General features: G+C 32.2%; 1 protein-coding gene and 1 long non-coding RNA gene across 5 annotated transcripts; both read right to left on the minus strand.

Annotated features, from left to right (window-relative positions):
- Window positions 1-1,509: 1,509 nt before the first annotated feature.
- LOC141693438 (inactive protein kinase SELMODRAFT_444075-like) lies at window positions 1,510-5,231 on the minus strand. Of its 3 annotated transcripts, none has more exons than XM_074498542.1 (6): window positions 4,999-5,231; window positions 4,607-4,729; window positions 3,591-4,516; window positions 3,064-3,224; window positions 2,487-2,683; window positions 1,510-1,662 (listed from the first exon to the last, which is right to left on the minus strand). In XM_074498542.1, exons 3-5 carry the CDS (start codon window positions 3,871-3,873, stop codon window positions 2,633-2,635), a joined length of 495 nt encoding a protein of 164 aa, XP_074354643.1. In that variant the 5' UTR covers window positions 3,874-4,516; window positions 4,607-4,729; window positions 4,999-5,231; the 3' UTR covers window positions 1,510-1,662; window positions 2,487-2,632. The 3 variants fall into 3 exon arrangements, with proteins under 3 accessions (XP_074354643.1, XP_074354642.1, XP_074354644.1); XM_074498541.1 differs by having other exon boundaries at window positions 3,591-4,527; XM_074498543.1 differs by lacking the exons at window positions 4,607-4,729; window positions 4,999-5,231 and having other exon boundaries at window positions 3,591-4,594.
- A 16,884-nt stretch (window positions 5,232-22,115) lies between these two features.
- LOC141689036 (uncharacterized) lies at window positions 22,116-23,125 on the minus strand. Of its 2 annotated transcripts, none has more exons than XR_012562233.1 (3): window positions 22,979-23,125; window positions 22,571-22,707; window positions 22,116-22,494 (listed from the first exon to the last, which is right to left on the minus strand). It is a non-coding gene; the product is annotated as an uncharacterized LOC141689036 (long non-coding RNA). The 2 variants fall into 2 exon arrangements; XR_012562234.1 differs by having other exon boundaries at window positions 22,960-23,125.
- Between the last annotated feature and the right edge of the window lie 1,147 nt (window positions 23,126-24,272).

The following is a 24,272-nucleotide window of genomic DNA, read 5'->3' on the forward strand; positions in this document are numbered from 1 at the left end:
TAGCCTCCTTCTTGACAATCCGAATTGCCTCTACCTCTCTTTGCTGCTAGTGTTTTCTCCAAAACGTTACTGGCCTCTTTAACCTATCAATATCTATTTATAATGACTGATTAAAAGGTCCATAACAGCAAAGCCCAAGCCTAGTAGGTATATGATTAAATAATAAAAATGAATTTCTATTATTTAATTAATGACTAAGTCATACTTAATTATTATGGGCAAAACCATGCCCTCGAATTCGAATTTATATTGTGCCCGTTTGGGAAATCTTAAAATAAGTAACTTATGACTTAAAGTGAATAAGTGAGTAATAAGTGATAAGTTAATAAATACTTATCAGTTATATAAGTGTTTGAATAATTTAACTTATAAGCCAGAATTATTTTTATATTAATGAATTAAAATAAAAAATTTATATATATAATTATCTTAATTCTTATATTTTAAGTTATATTAACATTTAAAAAAATATATTCTAAAATAAAATTGATAAAAAAATGAAAAATCAAAAATAAGTTGTGAAAAAGTACGTCGTTACCAACATCCAACTTATCAGCTTATAAGTTGTAAATTCAACTTATAAGCTGGGTTGACAAACACTCGTCAATAAGCTGTTAGGGGCTTATAAACCTATAAGCCCACTTAACGGAATTGCCAAACGGACCCATTATCTCAATTAAGTCTTACTTAATTATAATAAAATTCAAATAATCATCAATTAATTTAAATCCATAATATAAATTAACTATTCCATTAAGTGCTCTATTATTTAATTGGCAATAATTTTATTCTCTAATAAAATTATAAACAATGAGCGGTATTTAGTAATACATCAATATTACCCAATTAAACAATAATTAAATTGTGATTAGATAAAACCTTTCATGCACTACACCAAAAGTGGCCTTCTGCATCATTCCACAAACGTTGCAACATGCCAAATAAAAGTTGCAACAGACCAAAAAATTTCAATGGCAACACTTTTGTGATGTTAGTATTTTTGGCGTTGCCTTAGGGTTCAAAGGCAACATTTTATTATCAAGGGCAAAACTAAAAATTATGTTGCAAAAAGCAATGACATGACAAAAAAAGGGGGCCAAAGTGACACGTGGACTGCCACGTGGACTAACACGTGGCACTTTGACCCGTGGCTTTTTGACGCGTGGCAGTTGTGGGCCCACTGACAGGTGGGGCCCACTGACATGTGGGTCCATCTTGACATGTGGCACTTTTGCAATACTTTTTAGTACCTATTTTCAACATTTTTAATACCTATTGCATCACAATAACAATGGTCAAATTTAGAAATATACTTTCTACATACATTAAAGCCCAGTTCTATATTAGAACTGTTTTCCCAATCAAAATCATTAGAAAGACAATACAATATCACCAGTATGATGAAATAAATCATTTAGACAATTTCTAATTACCAAAAGATTACATTTATAAATGTGATATTACTGGACAATTCCAAAGTACCAGAATTAATACATAACTTTGCTTTACAAAATCAACAACTACTTCAGCAGATAAAATGGCATGTCATTGGCCTGGTGTCATGGCCATTATTTGACCACTGTAATGAGGTAGTTCTTATAAAATTTGCCATCATGGGTGGTTTCAGACCAGAATCCTTTAACGGGCTCTCATCATCATAATCTGCACACAAAAAAACTCTAGTTAGTCAAGGGTATATCTTGTATACATACAAATCCTGTGTGTAGAAAAGAAAGGCCACCCCTTTTGTGTGGCGAGCGTGGGACTTGGATATTGATCAACGCATTCGATTCCCAATATAGAAAATATCAAGAATCCTAAACACAAAATTGGACACGAGTGCAGGGACAAACCGGCAAGGGTGACAGAGTAAATTAACTTGATAAAATCTTTCATTATTAAACAGTGTCTTTTTTCAATTAAAAAAAAGGATTACCAATAAAACTGTTTTACTTAATCATATAACTACTTTAAACACAACATCAAAAAGATAAAAAAAATTAAGAAAAACATCAAAAGGATAAACTAGAGCTAGTTTTCCAGAGGTCTTGTTCCTAATAAATAAGTTTCTCAACGACCTTAAATCCTATTTGCAGATTGGACTGTGCATAAAGTGTAGAACTGCAACATCAAGGATCATATTCAGAGCCCATACAGTCAAACACATACTGATTTGCTGAGTATGGTAACACAATAAGATAGTGAAATTAAGAGATTCTAAAATTACGACTTGCTAATAATTCTTTTTTTCTTTTTTGGATAACAAATACAAGATATGCAAATGAGAGAATTTTGCATTCTTCATTTGTTTAAATTTTTTGGGAAATAATATCAAAAGATAGAGCTCAGCAAAAACTAGTTATTTGCGATGTTATAATGTCTCAACTCCAATCACAATATTAGACTTGCTTGTACGGGAAAATTAACTAGTGCAGGTTTTATACTAAACAGAGATCAGCTATAATATGTTTGAAGATCAACATTACCTGATAATGCAGGCAGGTGATAGTACAATTTTAAGAATTGGGATGCTTCTTTATCTTTCTTGTGGCATAAAACTCTAACTGATGTACTAGCATCTACCACGTGCCTGTTCCCATGCTTCTGTGATTCGACTTCTCTCGGAATGAGTTCACTTGCAGTCATCAACATCTGGATCACAGAACGACCCATCCAGAAGTACCTAAACATAGATATCATCATTACTATTGTTTAGAACAAAAAGTGAGATTACTAGTTTAAGCATCATTCTCTTCTTTTTTTTTCTCCTCGAAAATGTTAACCAACTACAGTTTAGGCATCATTCTCACTAAAATCTTTGAAGCATAGTCCAGGAGTACTAGTCATTGGAGACCTCCACCAAACACATGCTACTTACAAGAAGGAATATCTATGTGCCTGTAATTAATTTTATACTTTCTACTTTTAGTAATTACAAAAAATAAACTACACAACAAATGAGCTAAACATTACTTCAGAGAAAATTAAAAGGAGCCAACATAATTGATTTAATTTGGATAATCATATTACAAACTGTCAAGTAAACTGAACAAATCTCCATACCAGTGGTTCAAAATCATGGGGGATAAGAATGTTGTTAGGCCGCATGTCACGATGGACAATACAGCCAACTCTGCATTCTTCGTGCAGATATCTCAGTCCTTGAGCAGCTCCAACTCTAATCTTTTGATGTGCAGACCACTGTAATGGATCTCGTTTGCATCCTGTGGCACAAATTATTCCAAGTGTTCAAGTTTATAGTTAGTCACAACAAAAGAAGCACATCAAGAAACCCAGATAATCGTTTTTGCTTATATTCCCAAATATTTTCAAATAAAAGTTGAAGATGTGAACTTTAAAAGGAAAATAGTTTGCAAGTATCCTCATCATGACATTATGCATCCATATACTTCATACATCTTCTATCTAACATTATATTTCAGTCCAAACAAAAGCATTTTTTTGTTCAGTTTGGAAACTTTTGTCATTTGTGATGGTCGAAGCATAATTTTGTGTACTATGTAACATTTATGAAAAAATAGAATCTCTGAATAGATTAATGTACTAGTGTTTTACAGTGTTAGAATTACCATAGAGATGAGAATCGAGTGACCCATGGCATATATATTCATAAACTAGTAACCTTCGTCCATCCTCAATACAAAATCCAATTAGCATGACAACGTTTCGGTGCTGAGCACAGCTGAGAACTTCTACTTCCGAACAGAATTCTTGATCCCCTTGAGTACTTGCTAATTTGTATTGCTTGACAGCAAATGTCTGGCCATTTGGAAGAACTCCTCTGTGAACAGACCCAAAACCTCCTTCAGCCAAGAAATTAGCTTTGAAAAATCCTCTGGTATCAAATAACATGCTTTGTGATTATCTAGACTGAGCACATTAGTTCAATTTATTTTGTTTAAAAAACAAAAAGGCTGATTGAGATATTCAGGTTGGTTGCTTCTTACAACAAACATGAGAAAAACTAAATAGCTTCCGAAAAAATATTACCTAAACTTCGATCAATATTTAGTAGTTTCATGGAGTTGTAGTAATTTAGAAGCTACCACAATGCTGATGCAGATGAATAAAGGTCAAGGACTTAAATTTGATAAATAAAGGATTAACTGCTTTTCAACTCTCGATGTTAACAGTCCAAACATCATCAAATATGTTTACAGTAATTATCCAATGAATTGATAAAACCAATAAATGGTACTAGAACTCTGTGAAAGAAGAACCACAAGCAGTGTGATGCAGTCACCAGGCTGAACAACATGAGTTAAAGCCCACACAAGAGCGTTTTTAGGTACTTCCTTGGCCGCCTTGACCGCCACAATAACCTTTTCCATAGCAGCATCCAAACCCTTCTCATGCTTTCCCAGCTTCAATTCCCTAGACATTTCTCCCATAAAACAGAACACAAGTGCTTCCAAACTTTAACTTCAACGGGATTATTAACCTCAGAAAATGCACAAGAGGGCCCCTCATCCAGAAGTACTCAAACATAGCCAACCTAAACCAGGACTTTAGCATTTTAATATATCAGAGATTGGGCCTTAAATGAATAGCCTCACAAGGAGAAAACATACAAATGATGCCTTACAAATGCTTGCCACCACAAGATCTCTAAGTATTTCATCCAAATAACCTCTGGTAGCAACAAATAACTCATCAACTGATTCTCTATACTCGAGTACAGTTTCTGAAGCCTCTGGATTCTCTTCACCTATATAATGTACGTATAACAGTAAGAAATTGTTAACAGAAATAATCGTAATTAAAATAGGGACTTAGATAGCAAATGCTGAAAAAGTCTGAAATTAAAATAAAAAATTGGGAATTACACGCAACAAGTGAAGAATAACCCTAATTAAAACCCCTAAAATTAAAAATCCATCAAGTTAAAAAAAACAATAAAAAACCCTTTCTAAACAACTTTGAAGAGCTAAAACATAAAACAAACAAGTTCATCTAACTACTACATAAAACACACACCGCCGGAGGACTGACTTCTAAATCAGTGTAAACTGATTTACAATCTTTCAAGCCATCATTCCGAGCTTCTTTCCATCCTTGAGCTTCTTCTCCGTCGGAGGACTGACTTCTTTTTGGCCGACATCTTCTTTCCTGCTTTGGGAGCCAATACACAAATCTAGGGATTCGAGATGTGTATATACAGAAGTTAGTGTTTCTTTGGATAGATGAGCTGACATCATTTACAACCGTTGGATTCAGTATCTTTTTGTTGGATTTTGATTTTGTTAATAAAAAACTTATTTATTAATTTCTTTTTAATATTTTTAGAAATTCTTACTTATATGTAATTATTTTTACATTTCGTATGTGATTTTATTAATGTTTAGTGTCCTTTCATTGATTTTCATTTATTTATATAATTATTAATTTTAAAAAAAATTGACACTTCATTCGGAATAATAGTGGAGGTGTTAGTCTATGTCGAGTGTTTTGACTATTATACAACCCCACAAAATAAATATATATTATTCTAAAAATGATGGGATACCCTAAAACGGATAGTTTTAAACATCAGTACGGTTGGATCGTCGAGATTTTATTTTAAAAGAATCGATACTTCATTCGGGACAGTAGCACATATAGGGCTTAGCCTATTCCGAGTGCTTTCACTACTATGCAACCCCGCAAAAAAAATATATAAAATCCTAATAATGATGGTACACCCCTAAAATCGATAGTTTCTTACATCCGTACAGATTGATCGTCAAAATTTTATTTTAAAAGTATCGATACTTCATTCGGCACAGTAGCGCAAATAGGCCTTGGTCTATCATCACTACTTTGACTGATATAAAATCTCGCAAAATAAATATAAAAAAATCTAATAATGATGGTACATGCCTAAAATCGATTGTTTTTAACATCCATATGGACGGATCATCGAAATTTTATTTCAAAAGTATCGATAATTCATTTGGGACAGTAGCGCAAATAGGCCTTGGTCTATTATCACTGCTTTGACTGATATAAACTCTCGCAAAATAAATATAAAAAAACTTAATAATGATGGTACACGCCTAAAATCGATTGTTTTTAATATCCGTATGGACGGATCGTCGAAATTTCATTTTAAAAGTATCGGTACTTCATTCGGGATAGTAGCGCAAATAGGCCTTGGTCTATTATCACTACTTTGACTGATATAAAATCTCGTAAAATAAATATAAAAAAACCTAATAATGATGGTACACGCCTAAAATCGATTATTTTTAAAATCCGTATGGATGGATCATCAAAATTTTATTTTAAATGTATCGATACTTCATTCGGGACAGTAGCGTAAATAGTCCTTGGTCTATTATCACTCCTTTGACTGATATAAAATCTCGCAAAATAAATATAAAAAAGCTAATAATGATGGTACATGCCTAAAATCGATTTTTTTAACATCCGTATGGACGGATCGTTGAAATTTTATTTTAAAAGTATCGATACTTCACTCGGGACAGTAGCGCAAATAGGCATTTGGTCTATTATCATTGCTTTGACTGATATAAAATCTCATAAAATAAATGTAAAAAAACCTAATAATGATGGTACACCCCTAAAATCGATTGTTTTTAGCATCCGTACGGACGGAACGTCAAAATTTTATTTTAAAAGTATCGATACTTCACTCAGGACAGTAGCGCAAACAAGGCTTGGTTTATTTTGACTGCTTTGACTGATATAAAATCTTGTAAAATAAATATAATTTTTTTTAATAATGATGGTACACACCTAAAATCGATTGTTTTTAAAATCTTTATGGATGGATCGTTGAAAATTTATTTTTAAAAAAATTAAAGGAGTTAAAAGAGCCTTTACTTTAAGTATAAATGAATTATTTCTATAAGGTTATATTTAAATAATGTGGAATAAAACACATTGTGTTCCTTGGTGTAGTGTTTTGCACTACACTTTCTGAAGTGGGAGGTCTTGGGTTAAAATCCTGGGTAGGGGACCACTGCCACGTCAGCAGGGCCCACATTGGGGAACACCTTCCATGTTAGCAGGGTCCCACTTCCACGTCAGCATGGGGGGCCACGTGTGACCCACCTGCCACATCAGCTTGGACCCCCTGCCACGTCACCTGTGTGGGGCCTACATGGGGCACCTGCCACGTCAGCGTGGGGCCACCTGTCACGTCAGTAGGGAGGGACCCACATGGGGTGACTCACCTGCCACGTCAGTAGGGACCACATCCCACGTCAGCAGTATGGGGACCCAGCTCTACCACATCAGCATTTATTTAATTATTTTTTTAAAAAAATTGAATATTTTTATTAATATATGTATTGGCAACACTTTACGAGATTTATGCTAACATAATTAAAACATGTTGCAGTATGGTACATTATTATATAGCTACTGCAATATTATCTATGACAACATCACGTAATTATGTGGTAGAAGGCTGTTTATGGCGTAGTGGTGATTAATATTTTTCGTGTAATATAATCCCTTTAACCATACATATTATAGATTAAATTCGAGGCATGTATTTAGTCATCCTCTTCAACATTTAATCCCGGTTTACTTGATCCATGAGTAGACTATCAAGACAAATCATTATTTGAGCATGGCCATACTTTTTATAATCTCACTCAATCAAGAGGCTAATAATATCTAACCTAATTATAGGAGGGTTAAATACTTTATCTATCATTCATATTTCTCATATGACTCATGATATACCCGATGTCCACTTTTAGCATTACCCGATCAAAAGTAACTTTTAATGTAGTCAAAGTATATTAATCCTCGTATAGAAATATAATGATTTCATGTCAAAGGATCGGTACATCATTATCACTATGAGTCTTTCTTATGACTTTATTAAACATGAAGAATCTCACCGTGGGTCTGTCCAGTACCATGTACTCTCACATGTACCTATGTATTGACTTTAGTATGCCCATACTTATAACCAATGAGATGTGATTATATTGTCAAACAACATACTAGTCTATCTATGTATTATTATTGTCCTGTATAATAATACTCGACTAGGGACCTTTAAGAATATGATATATCATATAATCTCAAGTTCAAGTCATGTACTTAAACTATACAATGTGAAACATGATTTTAAGGATATTTATTATGCTAACAAAAATTTGTAGTACTTAAGGTCATAATAAATACATTTATTGAATGATCAACTGACATAAAGATTTAAAAGAATAATGTATTGCCTTTAGGGCACCTACACTAACACCTTTCTGCTTTTAATTATATTTGTATTTTTTAGCGAGTCTGGATGTGAAATTTAATAATAAAAATATACGAAATTAATTGATTTCATTTCAGACTATACAAATATGTAATAATAGTATGTGGCCATTTACATGTAGATTGGTATCTTAATCCATTTGTGGTTCGAGATGTGATGGACGTTTGCATCTCTTCGGTTCATCATCAAAAATCAATTTCTTATTGTCCATATTCAATTGTAATTTAGAATAATATTTTAGCTCCTAATACGCTTGACCCCCAGGCCATAGCCTACTATTAGAAATAAAGAGTTATGAGGTAAGTGCAGTGCTAGGGAATTACAAGAAAAACCATAATGAATACTTCAAAATAGTTTACCAATAATCGTCTAAAAAGGAAAGATAACTAGACAAGTGTTTGCTACCAAATTAATGATGTTTGCTACCAAATTAATTCTCCGACATAAACTATTAGGATTAAAGACATAAACCAGACAATAGGATTCTTAAAATCTTTTTATGTTACTTGTTCTACTTTTGGGGCTGATATAGATGTTCTAAACTATTTTTTGGTTTGCACCCATGATGGCATTTGGTCTAGTTATATTATTCAGGCTTAGGGTTTGAGAGGTTCCGAGTTCAATTCTCTAAATTCCCCTTTCTCCTGACTATTTCAATTTGTTTTACATTGCCCACCTTATCACAAAATATTATAAGTGTATAAGTAGTTCTCCACTTTCATATGAGATGTAGAAGACTTAAAATTACTTCATAAAATTTTTACTAATTGATGTAGTTAAATTTTGTGTCTTGAAGCTCATAAATATATGATTTAATAACATTCAAATCATAATTTATTGAGAATTAAAAGATATTCAAGTTGTAATTAAACAACTTTGCAAACTTAGAAGACTATTCAATTTATTTCTAAAGAGATTAAAATAATTTTGTATTGAGCCAATTAACAATTAGTCATTTACCATTCCATCAGGGAAACTTGTATAGTCGAGTTTCAAAAAAGCCATATTTGTATAGTCCAGTTTCAAAAAAGCCCATATGTCCTTTTGGTGAACCACCAACAAATTATGCATATATCTTAATAATCTATAAATTATTGTTTCATTTTAAAAATATATTATTGATAAATATACATATATATATTACTAAATTATCATAAATAATTTAAGAATATTTAAGCATACCTAACTCACTTACCAACCTAGTAAAGGTGGATTCATCAAGTGGCTTTGTAAAGATTTCTGCAAGCTCCTTTTCACTTGGAACAAAATTAAGTTCCACAATACCATTCATCAAATGTTCCCTATTGAAGTGGTACTTGATGTCTATATGCTTTGTTCTTGAATGTTGTACTGGATTTTCAGTGATGGAAATTGCACTTGTGTTACCACAGAAAATAGGAATTCTGTCCACTTTTAGACCATAGTCCAACAGTTAGTTTTTCATCCATTGAATCTGTGCACAACAACTACCATCAGCAATATACTCAGCTTCAGCTGTAGAAGTAGAAATGGAATTTTGTTTTTTACTGAACCAGGATACTAGCTTGTTTCCTAGAAATTGACAGGTTCTTGTTGTACTTTTTCTATCTATTTTACAATCTGCATAATCTGCATATGAATAACCAGTTAGATCAAAACCAGAATCTCTAGGGTACCAAATGCCAAGTTTTGGTGTGCCCTTGAGATATCTGAAAATTCTTTTAATAGCTACTAAGTGAGATTCTCTAGGATCACCATGAAATCTAGCACAAAGACAAGTAGAAAAAATTATATCTGGCCTACTAGTTGTTAAGTACAGAAATGAGCCAACCAAGCCTCTATAGCTTGAAATATCCACAGACTTTTTAGTAATGTATAATTCAAGTTTAGTTGCAGGGGCCATGGGAGTTTTTATAGATGTGCAATCCATTAGATCATGCTTCTTTAAATGATCATGAATATATTTGGTTTGACTAATAAATATTCCATCACTAACTTGCTCAACTTGTAAACCAAGAAAGTAAGTTAGTTCTCCTATCATGCTCATTTTATACTTACTTAGCATGAATTTGGCAAACTTTTTGCAAAGTTTTTCATCTGTAGAGCCAAATCTAATATCATCTACATAAATTTGAACAAGTATGCTAGAGCCATTTACATTTTTAAAGAATAAAGTTTTGTCAACAGTACCTCTTGTGAAGTGATTTTCTAAGAGAAACTTGGACAAAGTACAATACCAGGCTCTAGGTACTTGCTTCAATCCATAAAGTGCTTTCAAAAGATAGTAGACATATTCTGGAAAATTTGGATCTTCAAAACCAGGAGGCTGACTGATATAGACTTCCTCCTTGAAATCTCCATTAAGAAAGGTACTTTTGACATCCATTTGATAGACTTTAAAATTGGGATGGGCTACATAGGCTAAGAATATTCTGATGGCTTCAAGTCTTGCAATAGTAGCAAAAGTTTCATCAAAATCTATTCCTTCTTGTTGAAAGTAACCCTTAGCAACCAATCTAGCTTTGTTCCTGACAACTATGCCATTTTTATCCATCTTGTTTCTGAATATCCACTTGGTGTCAATTGGATTCTTTCCTTTAGCCTTGGGTACCAGCTTCCATACATTGTTTCTTTCAAATTGGTTTAGCTCTTCTTGCATAGATAAAACCAAATCAGGATCCAACAGAGCTTCTTCCACCTTCTTTGGTTCTTCCTTAGAGAGAAAGCTGTTATACAGGCATTCTTCTTGAGTTGCTTTCCTAGTTTAAAATCTAGAAAATGCATCACCAATAATGAGCTCAAAAGGGTGATCTCTAGTCCATTTTCTCTATTTTGGTAGATTAGCTCTAGGTAAAGAGGCCTCATTGTTGTCTTGATGATTAGTAGAGTTTTGATGATCAGAAACTCCCCCTGAGTTTATGGATCTTTGACTTGAAGATGAGGTTCTTTCTAACTGTGATCTTATTTGACTTCCAACTCCTGTAGAATGATCGATGGATGTTGATCTTTCCCTGTCGACGGATGATGCAGATTTTCTCTCGACAGATGATGCACTAGGTCTTTCGACGAATGTTAAATTATGTGCTTCAATAGTTGTAGATTTTTCTGCATTATCCTTGGATATTGGTTCTTAATCACTATATTCATCACTATCTTCATAAATCATCTTCACATTATCAAATTTGAGGCTCTCATGGAAATCTCCATCTTGCAGTCCTTCAATTTTTTTATCATCAAACACAATATTATTGATTCCATAACAACGTTGGTTCTCAGATTCTAGACTCTATGTGCTTTTCCAACATCATATCCAATAAAAATTCTTCATCTGCTTTTTCATCAAACTTTCCATGTTGATCAGTTTGATTCTTTAAGATATAACATTTACAACCTAAGACATGTAGAAAGTTTAATCTTGGCTTCCTATTCTTGAACAACTGGTAGGGAGTCATGCATTTGACTTGATTGACCAAAGAAATATTCTGAGTGTAGCATGTAGTATTTACAGCTTTAGCCCAAAAATATGTTGGTAACTTTGATTCTTCCAGCATTGTTCTTGTAGCTTCAATGAGAGATCTATTCTTTCTTCCCACCACTCCATTTTGTGGTGGAGTTCTGGCTGCAGAAAACTCATGCATGATCCTATTTTCTTCACAAAATACTCTCGACACAGAATTTTTGAACTCAGTTCCATTGTCACGCCTGATTCTTTTAACCTTGAAGTCAGGATGATTGTTAACTTGCCTTATGTGATTGGTGATGATTTCACTAGCCTCATCTTTTGACTTTAGAAAATATGTCCAAGAGAACTTTGAAAAATTATCCATAATTACTAGGCAATACCTCTTCTTTGAGATAGATAACACATTTACTGGTCCAACCAAGTCCATGTGAAGTAACTATAAAGGTTCTTCAATTGATGATTCAAGCTTTTTTCTAAATGATGCTTTAATCTGCTTTCCCTTTTGGCAGGCATCACATAATTCATCCTTTAAAAACTCCACATGAGGAATACCTCTAACCAAATCTTTCTTGACTAGTTCATTCATGGTCTTGAAGTATAGCTGGGACAGCTTCTTTTGCTATAACCAACTTTCATCTTGACTTGCCTTGCTAAATAGATAAGTAACCTATTCTGCATTTGATGAGTTGAAATCAACTTACACATTTCCTTTTTTCACTCCAGTGAGAACCACTTTGTTGCTTCTCTTATTGGTCATAACACAGGCTTTAGAATTGAAAGTGACTGAGTTGCCCATTTCACAAAGCTGCTGACACTCAACAAATTATGCTTGAGTCCATCCACTAGGGCAACCTCTTCAATTATGACATTATCCTTTGAAATCAAGCCATATCCCACAGTATAATCCTTGTTGTCATCCCCAAAGGTGATACTTGGGACACCTCTTTCCTTGAACTCAGTGAGCACGGTAGAATCTCCAGTTATGTGCCTTGAGTAACCACTATCTGGATACCAAAGATTCTTTCTGTTTCCGTGCACACATCAAAATCAAATCAAGTTGATTTTGGTACCCAAGTTTCCTTGGGTCGTGCCTTGTTAGCATTTATATTTGGTTTCTTAGGTTTGACCTCATTTTACTTGGGAATTCCAGATTCATCCTTAGTCATTTGAGTTGGACCTTTGAGACCATTCATTGAAGCAGAATTATCAGGCACATTTTGATTAACAAGAAAAGGTATATGTGTACAACTTCTGTGGAAAATTTGGCATTGGTGACTTGATCCACCTAAATTTTGTGGTTTTAAGCTCATAAATAAATGTCTAAATATCATTCAAATCTTAATTTATTGAATAAAATAAAAGATATTCAAGTTCAAATTAAATAACTTTGCGAACTCACTGGACTATTTAATTTATTTCTAAAGAGTTTAAAATAATATTGTCTTGAAGGCCCGCCAATTAACAATTAGTCATTTACACCGCCTATTAGGGACACTTTAATTCTCTAGTTTCAAAAAAGCCCATATTATTTTTGGTGATCCACCAACAATGATTGAAATTAATTATGAGTATGCATATATCTTAATAATCTAAATAATTGTTTCACTTTAAATATATATTTTATCGATAAAAATACATATACATATTTACTACTTATTTAATAGTTGTCCTCATCCTTTTTATAAAAAAACTGCCCCTTACTTCTAAAATAATTATTTTTTAGGTATAATATCTCTTAGTATCCAAAATTGCATATTATTGTTGTTTGGTTACATTGTACATAACATCAAAAAAATACTTACATTGTACATAGTGCATTTTATTCAAATAATTTATTTTTAAATATATAACAACCTCGATCAATTAAAATGCATAATATTAAATAAAAAATGTGTCTTTCATATTATTATGATAAGAAAAAAGTCCAACTACATCATATTTAAATATATGTAAAAATTGTATTTTATTTTTCCAGCTGTATACAAATATCACAAATTTGTCTTTTCTCAATGTTATCCGCTGTAAACATATGTTACACATTATAATTAGTACAGTTGACCTTATTTCTTGACATCCGTGTATTGTACTATGAATATGTGTTCAATCTATGGTCTTGATACATAAATTACAAATTACAGAGTGTCATTCTTTTTATATATTCTTGAATAGAATAATATCATAAACTAAATGAGTATTTATCAAATGGTCTTTAGTCGATGTTATCCAGCTGTAAACATACGTTACACTTTGGAATCAATAGTACGGATTATTGACCTTATTTTTTCACATCCCTGTATTCTACTATAAATACGTGAACAATCTATGTTCTTCATAGACAAATTACAAATCAAAGAGTGTCATTCTTTTTATTTATTCTTGTATAGAATGATAGGAAGAAGAGATATCATATAATGTTAGTGTAAAAATATTTAAATTCTTAAAGAACAATGTGTTACAGTTTATCAAATCAATATAATATGAGGATGTTAATGGTACATCATTATATTGATTTTTTTTAAGATGATGATGTATCATGAACAGTCCTTAGATTATATTGATTTCCTTCATTTTTTAATAGTTGTATTCATAGAAATAAAATAGCATATTAATTCAAGAAAATTAGTGATACAATTTTCTTTTATATTATTGGTTAGTTATATTTAATCAAGATTTGTGAATGCAATGAGTTGTTTAGATAATTTCGAGACTTTGAGCTAATCTGATCCTTAACCATATGGGAGATGGGATTGCAAAGTCTTTCTGCCATAATTTTTATTTTTCTATTTATCAATTTTAATCATGTATGTTTAGATTTATCGGTGAATATAATAATGGGGTACTGGTGATATATCCTTGTATCAAAATTCAAATATTTAAATGATGATTTATCATACTTTAGTTTCTAATATAAATATTATCAATGGTAAAAAAATGATTAGCTAATTTCGTTAATGTGGCTATTAAGTACTTTTGTTACCATCGATTTTTCATTTAATGAAGAGGTCTTTGGAAAATCATCCAATCTCATTATCGCTTATACGTTATTTGAAATCTAATAGCTGTAAGTCCATTCTCATCCGTTGATACGTGTGTAATCGATTTCATAAATTTTCATTTTACATTTAATCGTGGACTACCAGATAATATGTTTTACTTATGATACTAAAAAATATAGCTTGACGACATTCAAATGTGGTATATGAATCTTACCAAATACTATTCTAATGTGGTCAGGATGTAATATCACCACAAGTGACTCGTAAATTCTAGTTTATTATGACTACATGCCAAATGAGAATTTTTGAAATCGATTATCCACACGTTATTAGAATGAATTGGAGGGTCTGATACTAAATAACACTGGCAGCTGCAGGAGATTCAAGTTTCTACTTAATGATGGTGATATGCATGTATGTAAACCCGATAAATATAATGACTTGTAAATAGAAATTCATTTCAATTAAATTCATTTGGTGGTCCTCTCTTAAATAAGAAATTTTTTTATCTCGCTGCCTTGACGAAACTCTCACCTTGAAATTCTGGAATTGTGTTTCTGTTTTAGCCCCTTTTACGCACCAAGCACCCTTAACAAATATTATGGTCACCATCATTCTGGGGAGTATAGTACTAACACTTCCGGGCGCCTGTCAATTGGACATGCTTTTCTTTTATTTGACTACCATCAACTTCAAATAACCCATTTTGTAATCCTTTGGGGAAGTTCTGAAAATATCTTCCAGTTACCTTAATTTAATTTGTAATCTCCTTACTGAAAACTTTAAATTCTTTTAAGCTAGCCTTATTCCTAAAGTATTTTTGCACCTTATTGTCAGCGTAATCATGGAGCCTTTTTAAAGCCACCTCAGCCTCACCTTGTAGATGTTTTCGTATATGCTTGTGGTGGCATATAATATCCTAAAACATAAGTTCATTTTAACACTCCCCTTGGTAATTTATTTTTGGGTATACTATCTTTTAATATCCAAAATTGCATAATATTTAAAAATATGTGTTTCATATTGTTATTCAGTTACATTGCATGTAACATATTAAAAATAGTTAGTTACATTGTACATTGTGCATTGTATTCAAATAATTTATTTTTAAATATATAAATACCTCACATAAATTAAAATTGCATAATATTTAATAAAAAATGTATCTTTCATATTATTGTCATAACAAAAAAGTCCAACAACATTATATTTAAATATATGTAAAAAATTGCATTTTATTTTTCCACCTGTATATTTCTACTATGAATACGTGCACAATCTATGGTCCTGATACACAAATTACAAATCAAAGAGTGTCATTCTTTTTATGTATTCTTTTATAGAATAAAATCACAACTTAAATGAGTATTTATAAAAAAAAAATCATGGATGTTATCCAGCTGTAAACATAAGTTACACTTTGGAATCAATAGTACATGTTATAGACCTTATTTCTTTAAATCCCTGTATTCTACTATAAATATGTGCACAATCTATGTTCCTCATAGTCAAATTGCAAATCAAAGAATATCATTCTTTTTATGTATTATTGTACATAATGATAGGTAGAAGAGCTCTCATATAATGGTATTGTAAAAATATTTAAATTTATAAACAAAAATGTGTTATAGTTTATCAAATCAATATAATTTGAGGATGTTCATGGTACATCATTATATTTAAATTAATTTTTTTAAGATGATGATGTATCATGAAAAGTCCTTAGATTATATAGATTTTATTTTTTAACAGATGTATTCATAGAAATAGAAATGCATATTAATTCAAGAAAATTAGTGATACAATTTCCTTTTATATTATTCAGGATTTTATATTATTCAGGATTTGTGAATGCAAGGGGTTGTTTAGATAATTTGGAGACTTGAGCTAATGTGATCCTTAACCATATGGGAGGTGCCATTGCAAAGTCTTTCCCCCATAATTTTTATTTTTCTGTTTATCAATTTTAATCATGTATGTTTACATTCACGGGTGAATATAATAGTGGGGTACTGGTGATACATCAGTATATCAAAATTAAAATATTTAAGTGATTATTTATCATACTTTAGTTTCTAACATAAATATGTATCAATGGTAGAAAAATGATTATCTAATTTCATTAATGTGGCTATTAAGTACTTTCATTACAATCGATTTTTCATTTGATGTGGAGGTCTTTCGAGAATCATCCAATCTCCTTGTTGCCTATATGCTATCTCATATGTGACACCCGTAAGTCCATTCTGATCGAATGATGCGTGCGTAACCGATTTCATTAATTTTCATTTAACATGTAATCGTGGACTGTCAAATAATGAATTTTATTTATGATACTAAAAAATATAGTTTGATGACATTCAAATGTGGTATAGGATTCTTACAAACTACTCTTTGAATGTGGTCACGATATACTATAGTATGACCACAAATGACTCATAAATGCTAGTTTATTATGACTACATGTCAAATGAGAATTTTTAAAATCGATTATCCACGTGTCAACATATATTATAATGAATTAGGGTGTTTGATACTAAATAATACTGGGAATTACAGGGGATTGGAGTTTCTACTTCATGATGGTGATATGCCCCGATAAATATAATGACTTGTAATTAGAAATTCATTTCAAATAAATTCACTTGATGGTCCTCTCTTAGAAAAATGAATAATGATACGATGAATAAAGGAGGTAACTCGAAATTATAGGGAATGCTAGGATTGATGTACAAGTATGCATAAACTATATGGGTTCAGTCTTGCTCTAACCTTCAGTGTAATCCATTGAAGCGACCAAGACCAATTTATACTTATGGACCGTGTACAATTTTCTCTAAACTAGTTGGTTGAAACATCAAAGAAGCACATATTTGTGACTGAATGCATAAATTGTATAACATTATATTTAGAGATTCTTCACATTGTTTAACAGCCTCGTGTACGTTGCTTTCTGTTTTTGCCTATGTTCCTTTTGTTGGGTTTCGAGGCATAAAACGCAGCGGATAAATGTAAGTAAAACAAAAAAATTCGAAACCCAAGAATAGGATCCATGTATAATTGTGGGCAGATTATGGAGATAACGAATCATACCTTTCAAGAGCTTAACTTTCACGAACTCAACGGAGATCCTAGCTATCACGCTTTGTGTCTACCTCTCGGAGAAACACCTCTATGGTATCCACACGAGCACCTCCAAGAATGTCTCACGAACTTGACTATGGAATGGATGTACTAACCTCCTTCTTGACAATCCGAATTGCCTCTACCTCTCTTTGCTGCTAGTGTTTTCTCCAAAACGTTACTGGCCTCTTTAACCTATCATTATCTATTTATAATGTCTGATTAAAATGTCCATAACAGCAAAGCCCAAGCCTAGTAGGTATATGATTAAATAATAAAAATGAGTTTCTATTATTTAATTGATAACTAAGTCATACTTAATTATTATGGGCAAAACCATGCCCTCGAATTCGAATTTATATTGTGCCCGTTTGGGAAATCTTAAAATAAGTAACTTATGACTTAAAGTGAATAAGTGAGTAATAAGTGATAAGTTAATAAATACTTATAAGTTATATAAGTGTTTGAATAATTTAACTTATAAGCCAGAATTATTTTTATATTAATGAATTAAAATAAATAATTTATATATAATTATCTTAATTCTTATATTTTAAGTTATATTAACATTTAAAAAAATATATTCTAAAATAAAATTAATAAAAAAATGAAAAATCAATAATAAGTTATGAAAAAGTACGTCGTTACCAACATTCAACTTATCAGCTTATAAGTTGTAAATTCAACTTATAAGCTGGGTCGACAAACACTCGTCAATAAGCTGTTACGGGCTTATAAGCCAATAAGCACACTTGACGGAATTGCCAAACGGACCTATTATCTCAATTAAGTCTTACTTAATTATAATAAAATTCAAATAATCATCAATTAATTTAAATCCATAATATAAATTAACTATTCCATTAAGTGCTCTATTTGTGTGACCCTATAGGCTATTATTTAATTGACAATAATTTTATTCTCTAATAAAATTATAAATAATGAGCGGTATCTAGTAATACATCAATATTACCCAATTAAACAATAATTAAATCGTGATTAGATAAAACCTTTCATGCACTACACCAAAAGTGGCATTCTGCATCATTACACAAACGTTGCAACATGCCAAATAAATGTTGCAACAGACCAAAAAATTTCAACGGCAACACTTTTGTGATGTTAGTATTTTTGGCGTTGCCTTAGGGTTCAAAGGCAACATTTTATTATCAAGGGCAAAACCAAAAATTATGTTGCAAAAAGCAATGACATGGCAAAAAAAGGGGGCCAAAGTGACACATGGACTGCCACGTGGACCAACACGTGGCACATTGACGCGTGGCTTTTTGACGCGTGGCAGTTGTGGGCCCACTGACAGGTGGGGCCCACTGACATGTGGGTCCATCTTGACACGTGGCACTTTTGTAACACTTTCTAGTACCTATTTTCAACATTTTTAATACCTATTGCATCACAATAACAATGGTCAAATTTTGAAATATACTTTCTGCATACATTAAAGCCCAGTTCTATATTAGAACTGTTTTCCCAATCAAAGTCATTAGAAAGACAATACAATATCACCAGTATGATGAACTACATCATTTAGACAATTTCTAATTACCAAAAGATTAAATTTGCAAATGTGATATTATTGGACAATTCCAAAGAACCAGAATTAATACAGCTACTACACACGTTCAGACTTGGAAATTACTACATAACTTTGCTTTACAAAATCAACAACTACTTCAGCAGATAAAATGGCATGTCCTTGGCCTGGTGTCATGACCATTATTTGACCACTGTAATGAGGTAGTTCTTATAAAATCTACCATCATGGGTGGTTTCAGACCAGAATCCTTTAACAGGCTCTCATAATCATAATCTGCACACAAAAAACTCTAGTTAGTCAAGGGTATATCTTGTATACATCAAATCCTGTGTGCAGAAAAGAAAGGCCACCCCTTTTGTGTGGCGAGCGTGGGACTTGGATATTGATCAACGCATTCGATTCCCAATATAGAAAATATCAAGAATCCTAAACACAAAATTGGACACGAGTGCAGGGACAAACCTGCAAGGGTGACAGAGTAAATTAACTTGATAAAATCTTTCATTATTAAACAGTGTCTTTTTTCAATTAAAAAAAAGGATTACCAATAAAACTGTTTTACTTAATCATATAACTACTTTAAACACAACATCAAAAAGATAAAAAAAATTAAAAAAAAAATCAAAAGGATAAACTAGAGCTAATTTTCCAGAGGTCTTGTTCCTAATAAATAAGTTTCTCAACGACCTTAAATCCAATTTGCAGATTGGACTGTGCATAAAGTGTAGAACTGCAACATCAAGGATCAGATTCAGAGCCCATACAATCAAACACATACTGATTTGCTGAGTATGGTAACACATTAAGATAGTGAAATTAAGAGATCCTAAAATTACGACTTGCTAATAATTCTTTTTTTCTATTTTGGATAACAAATACAAGATACGCAAATGAGAGAATTTGCATTCTTCATTTGTTTAATTTTTTTGGGAAATAATATCAAAAGATAGAGCTCAGCAAAAACTAATTATTTGCGATGTTATAATGTCTCAACTCCAATCACAATATTAGACTTGCTTGTACGGGAAAATTAACTAGTGCAGGTTTTATACTAAACCGAGATCAGCTATAATATGTTTGAAGATCAACATTACCTGATGATGCAGGCAAGTGATAGTGCAATTTTAAGAATTGGGATGCTTCTTTATCTTTCTTGTGGCATAAAACTCTAACTGATGTACTAGCATCTACCACGTGCCTGTTCCCATGATTCTGTGATTCGACTTCTCTCGGAATGAGTTCACTTGCAGTCATCAACATCTGGTTCACCAAACGACCCATCCAGAAGTACCCAAACATAGATATCATCATTACTAATGTTTAGAACAAAAAGTGAGATTACTAGTTTAAGCATCATTCTTTTCTTTTGTTTTCTCCTCGAAAATGTTAACCAACTACAGTTTAGGCATCATTCTCACTAAAATCTTTGAAGCATAGTCTATGAGTACTAGTCATTGGAGACCTTCACCAAACATATGCTACTTACAAGGAGGAATATCTATGTGCCTGTAATTAATTTTATACTTTCTACTTTTAGTAATTACAAAAAATAAACTACACAACAAATGAGCTAAACATTACTTCAGAGAAAATTAAAAGGAGCCAACATAATTGATTTAATTAGGATAATCATATTACAAACTGTCAAGTAAACTGAACAAATCTCCATACCAGTGGTTCAAAATCATGGGGGATAAGAATGTTGTTGGGCCGCATGTCACGATGGACAATACAACCAACTCTGCATTCTTCATGCAGATATCTCAGTCCTTGAGCAGCTCCAACTGCAATCTTTTGATGTGTAGACCACTGTAATGGATCTCGTTTGCATCCTGTGGCACAAATTATTCCAAGTGTTCAAGTTTATAGTTAGTCACAACAAAAGAAGCACATCAAGAAAGCCAGATAATCGTTTTTGCTAATGTTCCCAAATATTTTCAAATAAAAGTTGAAGATGTGAACTTTAAAAGGAAAATAGTTTGCAAGTATCCTCATCATGACATTATGCATCCATATACTTCATACATCTTCTATCTGACCTTATATTTCAGTCCAAACAAAAGCACTTTTTTGTTCAGTTTCGAAACTTTTGTCATTTGTGATGGTCGAAGCATAATTTTGTGTACTATGTAACATTTATGAAAAAATAGAATCTCTGAATAGATTAATGTACTGGTGTTTTACAGTGTTAGAATTACCACAGATGTGAGAATCGAGTGACCCATGGCATATATATTCATAAACTAGTAACCTTCGTCCATCCTCAATACAAAATCCAATTAGCATGACAACGTTACGGTGCTGAGCACAGCTGAGAATTTCTACTTCCGAAGAGAATTCTTGATCCCCCTGAGTACTTGGTAATTTGTATTGCTTGACAGCAACTGTCTGGCCATTTGGAAGAACTCCTCTGTGAACAGACCCAAAACCTCCTTCAGCCAAGAAATTAGCTATGAAAAATCCTCTGGTATCAAATAACATGCTTTGTGATTATCTAGACTGAGCACATTAGTTCAATTTATTTTGTTTAAAAAACAGAAAGGCTGATTGAGATATTCAGGTTGGTTGCTTCTTACAGCAAACATGAGAAAAACTAAATAGCTTCCGAAAATATATTACCTAAACTTCGATCAATATTTAGTAGTTTCATTGAGTTGTAGTAATTTAGAAGCTACCACAATGCTGATGCAGATGAATAAAGGTCAAGGACTTAAATTTGATAAATAAAGGATTAACTGCTTCTCAACTCTCGGTGTTAACAGTCCAAACATCATCAAATATGTTTACAGTAGTTATCCAATGAATTGATAAAACCAATAAATGGTATTAGAACTCTGTGAAAGAAGAACCACAAGCAGTGTGATGCAGTCACCAGGCTGAACAACATGAGTTAAAGCCCACACAAGAGCGTTTTTAGGTACTTCCTTGGCCGCCTTGACCGCCACAATAACCTTTTCCATAGCAGCATCCAAACCCTTCTCATGCTTTCCCAGCTTCAATTCCCTAGACATTCCTCCCATAAAACAGAACACAAGTGCTTCCAAACTTTAACTTCAACGGGATTATTAACCTCAGAAAATGCACAAGAGGGCCCCTCATCCAGAAGTACTCAAACATAGCCAACCTATACCAGGACTTTACCATATCAATATATCAGAGCTTGGGCCTTAAATGAATAGCCTCACAAGGAGAAAACATACCAATGATGCCTTACAAATGCTTGCCACCAGAAGATCTCTAAGTATGTCATCCAAATAACCTCTGGTAAGAACAAATAACTCATCAACTGATTCTCTATACTCGAGTACAGTTTCTGAAGCCTCTGGATTCTCTTCACCTATATAATGTACGTATAACAGTAAGAAATTGTTAACAGAAATAATCGTAATTAATATAGGGACTTAGATAGCAAATGCTGAAAAAAGTCTGAAATTAAAATCAAAAAATTGGGAATTGCACGCAACAAGTGAAGAATAACCCTAATTAAAACCCCTAAAATTAAAAATCCATCAAGTTAAAAAAAACAATCAAAAACCCTTTCTAAACAACTTTGAAGAGCTAAAACGTAAAACAAACAAGTTCATCTAACCACTACACAAAACACACACCGCCGGAGGACTGACTTCTAAATCAGTGTAAACTGATTTACAATCTTTCAAGCCATCATTCCGAGCTTCTTTCCGTCCTTGAGCTTCTTCTACGTCGGAGGACTGACTTCTTTTTGGCCGACATCTTCTTTCCTGCTTTGGGGGCCAATACACAAATCTAGGGATTCGAGAGGGATTCGAGATGTGTATATACAGAAGTTAGTGTTTCTTTGGATCGATGAGCTGACATCATTTACAACCGTTGGATTCAGTATCTTTTTGTTGGATTTTGATTTTGTTAATAAAAAACTTATTTATTAATTTCTTTTTAATATTTTTAGAAATTCCTACTTATATGTAATTATTTTTACATTTCGTATGTGATTTTATTAATGTTTTGTGTCCTTTCATTGATTTTCATTTATTTATATAATTATTAATTTTTAAAAAAATTGACACTTCATTCGGAATAATAGTGGAGGTGTAAGTCTATGTCGAGTGTTTTGACTATTATACAACCCCACAAAATAAATATATATAATTCTAAAAATGATGGGATACCCTAAAACGGATAGTTTTAAACATCAATACTCGACTAAGGAGTATTTTATTTCAAAAGTATCGATACTTCATTCGGGACAGTAGCGCAAATAAGCCTTGGTCTGTCCAGTACCATGTACTCTCACATGTACCTATGTATTGACTTTAGTATGTCCATACTTATAACCAATGAGATGTGATTATATTGTCAAACAACATACTAGTCTATCTATGTATTATTATTGTCCTATATAATAATACTCGACTAAGGACCTTTAAAAATATGATATATCATATAATCTCAAGTTCAAGTCATGTACTTAAACTATACAATGTGAATCATGATTCTAAGGACATTTATTATGCTAACAAAAATTCGCAGTACTTAAGGTCATAATAAATACATTTATTGAATGATCAACTGACATAAAGATTTAAAAAAATAATGTATTGCCTTTAGGGCTCCTACACTAACACCTTTCTGCTTTTAATTATGTTTGTATTTTTTAGCGAGTCTGGATGTGAAATTTAATAATAAAAACATACGAAATTAATTGATTTCATTTCAGACTATACAAATATATAATAATAGTATGTGGCCATTTACATGTAGATTGGTATCTTAATCCATTTGTGGTTCGAGATGTGATGGACGTTTGCATCTCTTCGCCTCATCATCAAAAATCATTCTCTTATTGTCCATATTCAATTATAATTTACAATAATATTTTAGCTCCTAATACGCTTGACACCCAGGCCATAGCCTACTATTAGA

The sequence above is a fragment of the Apium graveolens genome, chromosome 10, assembly GCF_009905375.1.
Source record: "Apium graveolens cultivar Ventura chromosome 10, ASM990537v1, whole genome shotgun sequence".
Classification (NCBI taxonomy): Eukaryota; Viridiplantae; Streptophyta; class Magnoliopsida; order Apiales; family Apiaceae; genus Apium; species Apium graveolens.

Bases quoted from the DNA above. Each gene is read 5' to 3' on its own strand.
- LOC141693438 (XM_074498542.1), bottom strand. From the start codon at position 3,873: ATGTTATTTGATACCAGAGGATTTTTCAAAGCTAATTTCTTGGCTGAA. The intron at 3,225-3,590 runs GTAATTCTAACA...TTTGTGCCACAG, and splicing joins ACTCGATTCTCATCTCTATG to GATGCAAACGAGATCCATTA. The intron at 2,684-3,063 runs GTATGGAGATTT...ATCTATGTTTAG, and splicing joins CCCATGATTTTGAACCACTG to GTACTTCTGGATGGGTCGTT.